At 39.6% G+C, this 14408-nt stretch overlaps 2 protein-coding genes across 2 annotated transcripts in view; one reads left to right on the forward strand and one right to left on the reverse strand.

Moving 5' to 3' along the window:
- Positions 1–5835: 5835 nt before the first annotated feature.
- ARMH2 (armadillo like helical domain containing 2) lies at positions 5836–8317 on the forward strand. Its single transcript, XM_007457014.1, has 2 exons — positions 5836–6097; positions 7890–8317. The coding sequence occupies exons 1-2, from the start codon at positions 5836–5838 to the stop codon at positions 8315–8317; spliced, it is 690 nt and encodes a 229-aa protein (XP_007457076.1).
- A 3233-nt stretch (positions 8318–11550) lies between these two features.
- Positions 11551–14408, reverse strand: part of GMNN (geminin DNA replication inhibitor) — a 5452-nt gene continuing 2594 nt past the window's right edge. Inside the window, exons 3-5 of the mRNA XM_007457015.1 lie at positions 13601–13683; positions 13184–13294; positions 11551–11962 (exon numbers count right to left, since the gene is read on the reverse strand). Of these exons, the coding sequence (XP_007457077.1) occupies positions 11801–11962; positions 13184–13294; positions 13601–13683 (356 nt within the window). The 3' untranslated portion in view covers positions 11551–11800. The remainder of the gene's footprint in view (positions 11963–13183; positions 13295–13600; positions 13684–14408) is intronic.

Below are 14408 nucleotides of genomic sequence, written 5' to 3' on the forward strand. Positions count from 1 at the left end.
CGCCAGGTCTTAATGATCCAAGATGTCGGCCGCCGGGTGTTCGTGCAGCTGACTGTTTTCTGCCGTCTGCGTCTGTGTCCCCAGGGTGAGCTGCAGCTGCCCCACCCCGCCTCTCCAGGAGACTCTCCAAGACCAGCAGGTAGGTGTGGCCCAGGCTCCTACCAATTAACTGCTTTTGCCCTGGTCCCAATGCGCATGAGATTTTGTGGGCGCCCTTTAAGAGTGAAGCCTCTATTTCCCCTGTCCTGTGGGGCTCCTGCAATAAAGCCTCGCTGGCTCTGGGGCCTCGTCTTCCCAGTGCTGGAACCCCGGGCTGGGGAGCCTGACATGAGGCTCAAAGCTCTCACTCCTGTGGGAGAACCTCTATCTAGAATGTATTTATTCTCCAGCTTGTGGGTCAGCCGTCTGTAGGGGGAGGGGGTATGGAATTTGATTATATCACAGTCCTCCCCTCCTCCCCATTTGGTTGTGGTTCCTTCTGTAGGTCTTTAGTTGCAGATCTTTTCTGGTAGGTTCCAGTCTTTTGCACTGATGGTTGTTCTGTTGTTGTTCTGATGGTTGTTCTGTTCTGATGGTTGTTCAACAGACAGTTGTGATTTTGGTGTGGTTGTGAGAGGAGGTGAGCTCGGGGTCTTTCTGCTCCCACATTTTGGCCTCTCTCAGTGCATGTGTTTATCACCCAAAGGTCTTAACTTTGTCTTCCCAACGCCAGCCTGCATAAACAGTTTCTTTAGGAGAGGTACCTAGTTGAAGAAATCTCGATAGACCCGTGCACGCCTTGCTAATGCCAAGGTACTGCTTCCATCACCGGTGGCTTTCCTTGCAGTAGTTGCTGCAGGTGGCCATAACATAGAGCCTGCGCCGTTTCCAAAATAAGCTTTTCTGTTCTACTTTGTGATGATGCCTTGCAATGCCACCGTGACTGCAACTCTACAAACGCCATGTCCCAGAGCTGCGTTTCAGAGTTGTGGTATATATGAGCAGAGACTGTAAGCCCCCTGAGGCTAAATGAGTCTTTGTTTATTTGTATATGTTCCCAGCCCAAACCCCCACCAGCATCATCACAGAGAAGCCCCTGACATTCAGCTCTGAGAGTATTTACCAAGTGATTCATTAAATACCAGTGATTGCTTAGTTACTGAGTCAGCAGTAAAAACAATTTCCCCTATATGGTTTGTTGCTGTACTGCTTAGCTGAATTACCTTACTTACTTTATAAAATTGTAAAGTAAAATTGTAAACCAAAGTCAGCAGAAAACACCAGCACTTCTCACTATATCAGGAAAACAAATTAGTCAAATAGAAAAATAAATATTTTTATCCCTGAAATTTTCCTGGGGACATTATCTCTTATAAAACAAATATGATGGATTTTGAGAAAGTTCTAAGTACACTTTTTGCAGGGAACAACAGTTGTTTGCTAAAAACTAGTTCTCTAACTTCTCATTTATTCAACAAGTATCTGTTGCATACTTAACTATAAATGAGGTATGCATATGCCAGGGACTGTTCTTGGCGATGGAGCTATAGCAGTGAAGAAAAAAAAAATAAGAGGACATAAAAATCCCTACCCTTGCGAGGCCCCTATCCTGGAAAGAGGAGACAATAAGACAGAGAAAAGGAAGGAATTCCCTGGTGGTCCAGTGGTTAGGACTCTGCACTTCCACTGCCGGGGGCCTGGGAACTAAGATCCCACAAGCTGTGCAGCACGGCCAAAAAAAAAGACAGAGAAAAGTAATGTAATTGCCCAGTGTTGGCGTGGGAGATGTGATAGGGCAAAGATCACAAGTTTCAAAGAGAGTGTTCAGGGAAGGCCGAGTAGAAAACTACATTTGAGGATGGCCTGAGGAACTGATGGGATGAGTCAGTCATGTGGATATGTGGATATCCCTGGGAAGAACATTCCAGGCAGAAGCAACAATAGTCACAAAAGACCTTAGAAAGGGACCATGCTTGATGTTTTAGATTTTCTAGTAGCCACTAGAAAAGAAGTAACAAGAACAGGGAAAGCTAATTATAATAATATATTCTATTTAATCTTTCAACTTGTAATCAATATAAAAATTATTAATAAGATATTTTACATTCTTTTTCTCATACTAAGTCTTTGAAATACAGTATATATTTTACACTTACAGCACATCTCAATTCAGACTAGTCACATTTCAGGTGCTCCATAGCCACATGTAGCTAGTGGGTACCATATTGGATAATGCAGGTCTCTGTTTCCGCAGTTGTCCCGGTAATATCCTTTATAACATACACACACATACACATGCTCACACACATGCATGCACACACACAGATACAGGATCCAGCCATGGGTTACATGTTTAATTTAGTTGCCATGCCTCTTCAGGTTCTTTTCTTTATTAAATTTTTTTATTGATTTACAATGTTGTGTTAGTTTCTGAATCGCAGCAAAGTGATTCATATATATATACATATATATATTCTTTTAAAAATTCCTTTCCTTTATGGTTTATTACAAGATATTGAGTATAGTTCCCTGTGCTATATAGTAGAACCGTGTTGTTTATCTATCTGATTTATAATAGTTTTTATCTGCTAATCCCAAACTCCTAATTTATCCCTCCCCCCACTTTCCCTTTTGATAACCATAAGTTTGTTTTCCATGTCTGTGAGCCTGCTTCTGTTTTGTAAATAAGTTCATTTGTATATTTTAGGGAAGGGTAAGCTGTGATAAAGCGAGAGAGTGGCATGGACATATATACACTACCAAACGTAAAATAGCTAGCTAGTGGGAAGCAGCCGCATAGCACAGGGAGATAAGCTCGGTGCTTTGTGACCACCTAGAGGGGTGGGACAGGGAGGGTGGGAGGAAGGGAGACCCAAGAGGGAAGAGATATGGGGACATATGTATATGTATAACTGATTCACTTTGTTATAAAGCAGAAACTAACACACCATTGTAAAGCAATTATACTCCAATAAAGATGTAAAAAAAATAGATTCCACATATAAGTGCTATCATATGATATTTTTCTTCCTCTGTCTGGCTTACTTTACTTAGTATGATAATCTCTTTGTCCATCCATGTTGCTGCAAATAGCATTATTTCATTCTTTTTTATGGCTGAGTAATATTCCATTGTATATACGCACCACATCTTCTTTATCCATTCATCTGTAGATGGACATTTAGGTTGCCTTCATGTCTTGGCTATTATAAATAGTGCTGCTGTAAATATTGGGGTGCATGTATCTTTTCAAATTATAGTTTTCTCCAGATATATGCCCAGGAGTGGCGTTGCTGGGTCGTATGGTAACTCTCCTCTTCAGCTTCTTTTTTTTTTTTTTTTTTTTGCGGTACGCGGGCCTCTCACTGTTGTGGCCTCTCCCGTTGCGGAGCACAGGCTCCGACGCGCAGGCTCAGCGGCCATGGCTCACGGGCCCAGCCGCTCCGCGGCATGTGGGATCTTCCCGGACCGGGGCACAAACCCGTGTCCCCTGCATCGGCAGGCGGACCCTCAACCACTGCGCCACCAGGGAAGCCCTCTTCAGAAGGCTTCTTTTACTCTAGAACAGTAATGGGCCCCTCTTTGTTTTAAACTTCCACACCTTACTATATTTGAAGTGTACAAGCAAGTACATTTTGTAGAATGTCCCAAATTTGGACAGGGTGTCCAAATATCTACTTTGAAATTAGAGCCAAAAGGATTTGTTGATAAATTGGAAATGAGATGTGAAACAGACCAAAGCCAATGATGAATCCAAAAATTTCAATCTGAACAACTGGAAGGAAGGAATGCCATCTTCCAAGATAGGGAAACTGAGAAGCAGGAGACTTAAAGAAGACCAGAGGGCTTCCCTGGTGGTGCAGTGGTTGGGAATCCGCCTGCCAGTGCAGGGGATGTGGGTTCAGGCCTGGTCCAGGAGGATCCTGCATGCCGCAGAGCAGCTGGGCCCATGAGCCATGGCCGCTGAGCCTGCGCGGCACTCTAGAGCCTGCGGGCCACAACTGCTGAGCCTACATGCCATAGCTGCTGAGGCCCGTATGCCTAGAGCCTGTGCTCTGCAACAAAGACAAGACACCGCAGTGAGAAACCCGTGTGCCGCAATGAAGAGTAGCCCCCCGCTCGCCTCAACTAGGGAAAGCCCGTGCACAGCAACGAAGACCCAACGCAGCCAAAAATAAATAAATTAATTAATTAAATTTAAAAATTAAATTAAACTAAAAAATAATAAAGAAGACCAGGAATTTTGCTTCAGGCATGTTAAGTTGGGGAAGCCTCTTAGACATCCAAATGGAGATACCAAGTTGGTGATTGAAGGTAATTGTGTTTGGAGTTCAGGTGAGAAATCCAGTTAAAAATATAAAATTGGGAGTCTTCAGCATGTGAATGGTATTTAAAGCTATGAGACTGGTTTGTTTCCTCCAGGAAGTATAGATAGAAAACAAGAGATACAAGAACTGAGCCTTGGGGCACTCCAGTATTTAGAGGTCATAAAGAAGAGGGGGAAGCAGCAAAGTAAAAGAAGAGTGACCAGGAGGGAATTAAAGGACTATGACATCGTAGAAGCCAAGTGAAAAGTGTTTCAAGGAGAAACGAGTGACAAATGCTGAGGACTGAGAATTGGATTCAGCAGAATGAAGGTCATCAGTGACCCTGACGAGCAATTTCATTAGAGTCATGGTGGGGTTAAAATCCAACTTGGAGGACATCCAAGAGAGGATAAAAGACTATTTCAGGGACTTCCCTGGTGGCCCAGTGGTTGAGAATCCACCTTCCAATGCAGGGGATGTGGGTTCGATCCCTGGTCGGGGAGCTAGGATCCCACATGCCATGGGGCTACTAAGCCCGTGCGCTGCACCTACTAAGCCTGCACTCTCTGGAGCCTGCACGCCACAATTAGAGATCCCTCACGCCTCAACTAGAGAGGAGCCCACGTGTCACAACAAAGAGCCCACACTAGCAATGAAAGATCCTGCATGCCACAACTAAGACCCGATGCAGCCAAAAATAAATAAATATTTTAAAAAAAGAATGTTTCAAATGGCAAGTATGGCAACTCTTTGAAGAGTTTTTATATAAAGGGGAGCAGAATATTGCACATTGTGTGAATGTGCAATAACCAGGAGGAGGGGCTATATGAAGTCAAAAGAGTTGTTTTATTTTTTTAATGAGAAAAAGTACAGCATGTTTGTTGATGCAAAGAACCCAGTTGAGATTGAAAAATTAATAAGGCAAGAGAAGAATAGTGAGCAGTCTCCCTGAATGGAGTGAGGAGGATTGGCTGAAATCTGCATAAATGGAGGGGGCATCCGTATAACAGGAGGAAAGCCAGAGGATATGGGCACAGACGCAGATCGGTGGGTAGATGTGATGGGGAGAGCTATGAAAGTTCTTTTTTGATTGCTTCTATTTTCTCAGCAAAATAAAATCAATATAGGAAATCTATGATGTAGAGAAAAACTCTATGTAACAAATAAGCAAAATAGGCATAATACTATGAAAGATCAAAGGAAAGTTCAGTACAGGTTGGAACAGTCAAAGCAGAATGGGCAAGTTCCCAGTAGGTGTCACCTAAGCAAAGGCGCAAAGACAGGAACGAGCTGAGTGTGTGTTAGGGGAAGCCAGTTTAGTTTAAGCTGAGATTCTGTGCACCAGAGAAGTGAAAGTAAGCTTGGTTTAGCTCAAACTGTAGAAGGCCTTCAATGCTAGGCTGAAGAAAGAATCTAGGCATACATGGCTTCCCCCGGATTTGTGTATTCCATTCTATGGTGTTGCTAAGCAATGCATTCCAGAGTTCTTGACTGTTCACTTCTGTTACTGCCAGTGGTGTGACTTAAGCACCCTTGGCCTTTTTACACAATGGCAAAGTCCCAGGCTTACTATGCGCAATTTTGGATTCAGGTTTATCGATATTTTGTGGGGCTGTATCACTGCCTCAAGAAATGCTGGAGTGTCATTAAGGGCTTTTTCACTAAAAAGGAGGAAGAACGCATCCCTCCAGCGGAGAGTATTTTTCACAAAGAAAAAATTGCAGTGATTGGCCGTATGTTGAAGGATAAATCTCTAGCCCTTGAACAGAGAGCTCAAGCTGCCTATAGAATTGGACTGTTGGCCTTTACAGGTACTGATTTAACCAGCTGTGCTGACAGAGGTGTTCCACAGTCTTTTTGCCTGTTCTAACACTGTCAGTGAGTGATTCTCATAGCACTCGTCTTAACATTCCAATAACATTTCCTTTGCCTAAATTATTAGTTTTTTGTCTTTGCACCGCCAAAGATATTACTTTCTCCTCAAGGATCTCATGTTTTCAAAAGAATGTGTCCATCAAATAAATTACTAACTGGGTACTTTCCTGTTTTTAATTTAAAAAGTATATATATATACACACACACACACTGAAATTGCCTATCAGACTTTTCAGTATCATGAAAAAATTGAATCTATACTGAATTGATATAATTTCAACCCTTTTACAGAATAAAACTACTCGGTATTTTATTTTTTATCTTGTAAAAATGCATTACACAGACAATAGTTCAGAAAAATCAGGAAGAACTTAAGGCTTTTAAAATACCTACTAGGAAAGCCAATAGGTGCACTAGTGAAAAGCAACTATTAATGTATACTTGGCTAGAGAATTAAGTGGTAAACCATTTAAAGACACACTGCTCTGATTGTCAAGTCCAAACTTGCTTCCCTATTTTTTCTAATAAATTTCATGTAAAAAAATTTTATAGACAATCCTCAACAACACATCACCTTATTAGAAGCTCTTGTTGGTAGTTGTTAGTGTCCTTGGTAGATCGATTATTTTTTAAATGGGAAAATGAATTACTTCAATGTAGTTTAATAGACTACTTTCACAGAATGGTGTCCATGAGAGAAAACATTTACTGTTTTCAAGGACCAAGGGGTCTTAGGTACCACAATGATTGAGAGCCACTAGCACAGGACCAGAGAGAAGACAGAAACTCAGGAGAACACCCAGGTGAGGGCGGTGTAAATGGCACCCACCACTTGAGGCAGGCTCAGTTCCCTGTAGAGCTGTGGTCACCATTTGGGGTAAGAGTTAGCTAATTATAAAGGGATCAGAATCCTTTAACTTGATGTTACTTAGCCTTGGTTGTACTGGTGGGCAACAATGGAAAGGGCTTATGCCCAGGCTTTGGCTAAAGCTTTACACTGCATAGAATATCCTTGGGACCATGGGACTGTGGTAGTGCAGATAAGAGGAATCCAAACCAGGTCAAAATTCCAGTGGCTAGAATCCAGCCAACTGTGCCAGCTTCTCCTCACCACCTAACTTGTCTTCATCAGTGCCTTCTTATCTAGGACCTGCTTGGAGTTTGAGATTTAAACTAGGATGATCTGGGGTTCAGGTATATGATGGAAGTAGAGTCAAGCACCAGGTTGGTCCCAGATCTGCAAAAGATTTGGGCTGAGAAATGTGTAAGGAGAACAGGACAGTGATGGACAACTCATGAAAAACCTCTCTCTTACCATTTAGACCCTGGCTTTGCAGCTCGGCCTTTTAGTTTTTCCTTTGTTTGCTGTAATGCTCTGGGACTTTTTCAAGTACTGAAGACAGAGACTCAGGAATGAGACCATGAGGGAGATTTGCTAGGTGAACACAGCCAGGCTTTATTCATCTTGCAATACGGACTCATAGGCGCCTGATTGAAGGAAACAGGGAGGAGCTTTGGGCAGGCAGTGCTCTTCATATAACTCCATGCTGATCAACACACACTTTCTCATGTTCACAGCAGCACACGGGGTGGGGGAGAAAGAGGAAAACTCAAAATATCCAAAGTATCACATCCATAGCGACGAGAATATGAACACAGGAGCACTCAAATGTCACTAGCTACTAGATACACCAAATACTTCTGGAAATGCAAATGCTTGTTTTACAGGAGGACCAACTGCTGGAAATTTTGCAGCTGAGTACATGAAAGAAGTAACTCACTTGTTGCAGAATTACGAGATGGAACCAAAAATAAAGATCCAGCTGCTCCAGAGTGTTGCATCTTGGTGTTACTTAAACCCTGTCAACCAGAGAAGAGCCAAACATTTGCAGTTTATTCCTATTCTCGTTGATCTTTTTGATAATAGACTTGAGCCTACCATGAAAAGTGACATAAACAGCAACCTCCTGCTTAAATTTTGGAGTTGCTATGTTCTCTCTGTCATGACATGCAATAACCTGTCTTGTATGCAGGAGCTTAGAGACTACAGTTCTCTAAAATATCACTTGCAAATGTTGGCCAGTGAGAATTGGTCTGGATGGCCCGAGAATTTTGCAGAGGTGCTGTATTTCCTCATTGGTTTTCACAGGAATTAATTTCTCTAAATCCAGTTACCTGATGCAGCTGTCTGCACCATTGTATCACCCTGGAAAACTGAAATAAATAACAATATCCGATTACATTATTCTTCAGAGTTTTCTTTTAGATAGTTGAAAAATTCTATATACATTTTCATAGTTACTGCAATAACCAAACTTATGAAAAGCGCCACTGTTTAAAATAACCTCATAAAAATTAAGTTCATAAAATGAGAATTCACGGGAAGATGCATTCCCTATATAACTGTTAGGAGCAATGGTGTGTTTGGGGGGCTATTAGATGACATTAAGCTAAGGCACCCAGAAATGCCAAATCCAAACCCAACTCACAGCCACACCCTACAGTGGACACTGTCGTCCCACCCATATGTATCCTTTCAGCCCTATTTCAGTGCTGGCCTTCCGGTTGCCACATCTTTGGCTGAGGTTGCGTTCTGGCTACCAGACTATGATCTTTCTGCACATCAGGCTGACCAGTTTGGGGGAATTTACACTGAATAGGAGCAGTGCTTACCTCCACTGGCACAACTCTGGATAGAGATGAGTACCATGTGTTCAGACACCTAAAGACAGCCTAAAGCTAGGCTCTTGGATTTTTACTCTCCCTATTTTGCCTGTTAAGAGAATATGTAAAAGAAAGTTTGCACCTGACTTTTGTACTGCCCAGCCTCATCAAAAGCTTTGTTACAAAAAATGTTTACGGAGAAGCACTTACAGGATGTGTACCTGTTTGTGTCTCTAACTACATTAACATTTGCCTCTAGCTTAAGTTGGAGCCATCATAGATTGAACTGCGTACTTTTCCTATTTCACAGACTTGCCTTGACTAAGCTTACTTTAGCGTTACGCTTCTACCTTTCACTGAGGGGCCTGTAAAAAAAAGTAGTGTAGGTCCGTGATCCTTGCTTGTATTTATTACAGGAATGTTGTTAGGGATGCTAATCACATCACGTGGATTCATGAGGCTCTGGCGGGGGCAGGGGGGGGAGCAATTTTCTCAAAACTTAAACCAGGAAAAGCTGTGTTCTACTGAGCAACTGTTATCTTTTCATCCTTTGTGGATTTTGTGAATTGTGTTAACGCAGAGTTTCTGAAACTAGAATTCAGTTTACAGTGGGAGAATAAGGGTCGAAAATCATCATAAGTCCCCTTTAGAAACTGGGTCACGGTCACAAATTACTTTTTTCAAGTGCTTTTTAAATTGAATTTTAATTTTTCCTCAGAGTAATTCATGAACGTAGTTTGAAGAGTCCAATAATGCCAGGCCTCTGATGAGAAACAGAGGTTCAGATTTGGGCCTTGAGGCATTTTTATGCTAAGCTATGATTTTAAAATCACTTACCAAAATTTTAACAACAAATGGTTACTATTTTCCTTTGTTGTCCCTCGTAAGCTCATCTCTCTCCAACATTTGGATTTTCTTAGAAGCAAATCCACGATAAGAATTTGAGCACAAGGGCTTTATTTGCTAATCTTCATGCGGACATATGCTTTCATTTCTCTTAGGTAAATACCTAGAACAGCCGGATCATACAGAATGTGTATGTTTAACTTTTAAGAAATTGCCGAACAGTTCGATAGCATCTGTGGCATTTAACATTGCCACCAGCACTGCCGGAGAGTCCCAGTTGCTTCACGTCCTTAACACTCAGTATGGTCAAGTTTTGTTTTTCAAACTTCAGCCATTCTGATGGGCACATAACAGTATCTCACTGTAGGTTTAATTTGCACTTCCCTAAGGACTGTGTTGCCATCTTTTCACGTACTTATTTGCTATCTGTACATATGCTTTGCAAGTGTCCAAATATTTCCTCTATTTAAAAAATAAGGCTGTCTACTTAATGAGTAGTAAGTTCTTTATAGATAGAAATCCATTGTTGGGTATATTTGGCAAGTATTTTCTCCCAGTCTGTGGCTTGTCTTTCCATTCTCTTAAAAGTCTTTCAAAAAGAAGTTTTTGATTTTTATTTATGCAGTCTGATTTATGGTATAATTCGTGATTTTTGTGTCCTTTTTGAGAAACCTTTACCAAATCCAAGGTCACTAAAATTTTCTCCAATATTTTCTTCTAGAAGATTAATAATTTTAGCTCTGACATTAAATTTTAAAACCCTCTTCAATTCCTTCCTCTTTTGCTCCCTGCCACCAAATCCTGGCAATCCATTTTTGACATTTTCCAGAAATACTTTCTATTTGCCAAGTCATCCTATTCTACTTAGCTCTCCTCTTTCTTTGGGCTAATGGCCCAAATCTAAAACATAAACAGCTGTACTATTACAGTAACCACTGACCTCACATGGCTCTTTAAATATAAATTAAAATTTAAAAACTTAACGTGTTAGTTCCTCATTCATACTAGCCACATTTTGTGCTCAAAAGCCATATATGGCTACCTGGTTATTATACTGGACAACTCAGTTCCAGCATCCCAGAAAACTTTATTGGACAGCATTGCTATAGATTAATATTTATTTAAGCATTTAGATCAGGCACTCTAGTAAAGGTTTTAATTCTCACAAAAACAGAGGTGGACTTAATATCAGAGATAAGAAAATTAAAGTTCTATAAGAATAACTTGCCTAAAGTAAGCCTTTAAAGCTTGGCATTGCTCTTTATTGCCAATTTATACAAAGCTTTCCACAGATCTTAATCCCAGTGCTGTATACTTTGCAAACAATTTCCCTTTATTTTGTCCTTTTCTTCCTTCAGGACAGTACATATGAGAAATCCTTAATTTCACCCTACTCTTACTTCATATTCCTTCAATATACATACTTTGTCTATACCAGTATGTGAAATGTGCAGACAGAAAGTTTCAGAACCCTTAGCTATTCATGCATCTTTTCATCTGCTCCCCACTTTGCTTCTCTAGAGGACTACCAACACCACCCCAACATTTTAAGCTTCCAAGAAGAGTATGATCATACCAGCCTTTACTTGGCTACTCAGATTCACTTGGGGAGCCTTTGACTCGAGATGCTCACACTCCTACTGGGTTAGATTACCGGGGCATAGGGTCTAGAAATCAACATTCCCTCCAAGTGAGCTTGAGGTGCAACCAGGTTTACGAGGTAAAACCTCAGCTATCTCAGTCTAAAAAGGGCGAATTCATTTTCCCCTTGTTTCCTCCAAGCTAGTTAGCAGATTAGAAAGGAAACAAAAGCACAGAAATAGACAAATTTTCTACCCAGACTCCTTATACTTCATTCTTCAAGATATACACAAAGCTCAACAGAATGAAGTTTATTTATCATATACACAAGTCATGTCTGACAACTGAGAAAATGCTATTTACACAAAACAACACCGTAGATTAAAAATACATAGTATTTGTATTTTAATACAATAATAGGGCCCCAGGATACAAACAAGGAAGTCTGAGTCCAAGTTTTCATTATCAAGTTATTTGCTCTGCTACAAAGAACTACAGTGGAGGTGAACGCTGGCAGTATATTTCTCATGAGTCAGTGTTACTGAATTTCACACACATGGTTCTTCATCTGTAGAGGAGGAGACGACTTTTTCAGCACATGTGCCACCTTCTGAGTCTTCTACTTCAGAATCCTCACCAGTTTCCTCCTCAGAGTCAAATTCCTGACTATCCGGTGATTCAGAGTTATCCAGAGGTTCTTGATTCAGTCTCTTGTAAAGAATAAACCAATAATTTATTGTAAAAACGTCACAATCCAAGGCCATTATCAGTATGCTGATATAACTGACCCTCAATGTTATAATGAGGTTTCATTTCATAATGTCTCTATATTAAATTCACTTACATGCAGTCAAGTGTTTGTTAGATCAAAGTGCTAACCATATTAGATCATATTTCTGCAAAGTCACAGTGTTTAAAAATTTGCTTTTTTTTTTTTTTTTTTTTAAAGTACTCACATGCTTTCAGAATACAATTTAAATCAGTACCTCTCCAACTACCTACAGTAGGACCAGGTTTCCCAATTTCCCATCTGCTTTGGACCAATACTTCCATGGCAGCTAAGAGAGGAGCTAGTACAGTGCTTCCAAATGAAAACTTCAAACATGAGTTGTGTCACAGCACTAAAATGTACGGCAGAAATTCAGTACAAGAGAAGTTTTGATATGAAAAATGTCCTCCCCAACAGCAAGATAATTTTTTGCAGACATGAATGAGTTTAAGACCTATTTTTTAAGACTGGTAAAGTAACAGTCATCAGGCTAATTCTTATAAACACATTAGCTACTTCCAAATTAAAAAAAAAAAGGCAGATAAGACGACCGAAGTTATTTCGTACACCAATTACCAGTTTTATAAATGACAGTAGTATCTCATTCGCATTATAGTTAAATTAAAAACTGTCTGGAGATATATATATATATATATATATATATCTGATTCACTTTGCTGTACACCTGACGCAACGCTCTAAATCAACTATACTCCAATAAAATTTTTAAAAAAACAACCTGTCTGAAAATTTGACCACTGTGAAATATAATTTTCCATATATTTTTCAGATGTAAGTATTCCTTTCTATATTGTTACAAGAAAATAGGTGTTCTTTTGCTTCATAATAATAGCATCTAACAATTATTGAGCTCTCACTATGTACAGGCAATTCTCTCAATTTTCTACCTATTCTCTACTTGTTATTCTCATAGCAAGCCTATAAAGGTAGGCACTATTACTCCCATTTTATAAATGAGGAAAATGGAGCCCTGACAGGATAAATAACCTGCTTGACTCAAACTTAATGGTGCTAGGTAGGGGGCTAGGACTCAAACCCGGGAAATCTCTTCCTGGAGCCCAAACACTTTCTGATCACACTACTGCCTCAACTTTATAGAAAAATAGATGCCTCTGAATCAGGGGAATGTTAAAATACCTACCTCTATTATCTCTGCCATATACTGTACATGTTCTGCTACTTCTGCCAATTCCTTATTCTCCTTCTTCAGGCGGGCAATTTCACTGTCCTTTTGTTCAATTTCTTTATGAAGCTATGTGACATAAATCAAAAGGTTCAGTTTTTCATAGATCTGCTATGCTATAAACCAAATTATATGCCTCCAAGTATATAGCTGACACACATTTAGCACAAAGTTCCTAACAAAGGTGCTGTCTTTGGCTCTCAACACAATAGGCTTCTTTTTGTATAACAATTCTGGTAACAGAGTTGCCTAATAAAATTTTTATTAAGACAACATTAAAGCTAGTTTATATTGCTCTAATAAAATATCCTGAGCAGCAGAAAGAAAATAATCCTGGAATGTTTAAAAATTCCACCAATTATATTCAGTACATACTTTCTCATTTTCCTTAAGTGCTTCATAGAGAGCCTTCCTCCGTTTTTCCGCCACTTCTTTCCAATATTGAGAGGATGGATTTTCTAAAATAAATTGTTTTACATGTAACTTTGAAAATCATTACTGTTATATACTGCTGTAAAAGCCCAATAACTAAAAAAAAAACAAAAAAAAATAACTTTTTTGTCTATTTTTTTAAAAGTTTACAATATCATTCAGTACTTAGTAATACCCATTTTTTTAAAGATTAAAGTTAGAAAGCCAAATCAGTTTTTTTCTGTTATTTTTCCCAACATTTTGAAGATTTCAATCCCTTCAAAGGAATTGAAACACAAGTACAATAAACTTTAACCTAGATTGTTAAAGGTGTTTGCAACATTTGCTTTGTGTGTTCATATTTTTTAATTTGTTTAACATTCACATTTGTGAAAAGTCCAGATCAGTTATTTTTACACTGTCCTTAAATTTGGATTTGTCCATTTCCATGATTAAATTCAAGCTACACAAGTTGGCAGGAACACTGTGTAAGAATGTTGTATCCTTCTCAGTGTATCACCAAAGAAGCACATACTAATTGGTCACAATACTGGAGATGTTAAATTTGATCACTTGATTAAGATGATTTCTCCCTTGTAAAGATACTTTTTTCCTTTAGTAACAAATAAATGATCTATGGAGTAAAAGTTTTGAGTCTGTGGTATTAATATCCAGTTCCCTAACGACCTTTCACCCAGTTTTACCTCCACTGATGTTTCTTGTTCCTTCTATATTTAGTAGTTGGCATTATTCTGTAAAAGAACTTTCCCTA

Source organism: Lipotes vexillifer, unplaced genomic scaffold (genome assembly GCF_000442215.2).
Source record: "Lipotes vexillifer unplaced genomic scaffold, Lipotes_vexillifer_v1.1 scaffold1643, whole genome shotgun sequence".
NCBI classification, from domain to species: Eukaryota; Metazoa; Chordata; class Mammalia; order Artiodactyla; family Lipotidae; genus Lipotes; species Lipotes vexillifer.

What these genes read in the sequence shown, in the direction of transcription:
- ARMH2 (XM_007457014.1), top strand. Translation starts at nt 5,836, where the DNA reads ATGGCAAAGTCCCAGGCTTACTATGCGCAATTTTGGATTCAGGTTTAT. An exon ending in TGGACTGTTGGCCTTTACAG is followed by an intron (nt 6,098 to 7,889) that starts GTACTGATTTAA and finishes CTTGTTTTACAG; the next exon opens with GAGGACCAACTGCTGGAAAT.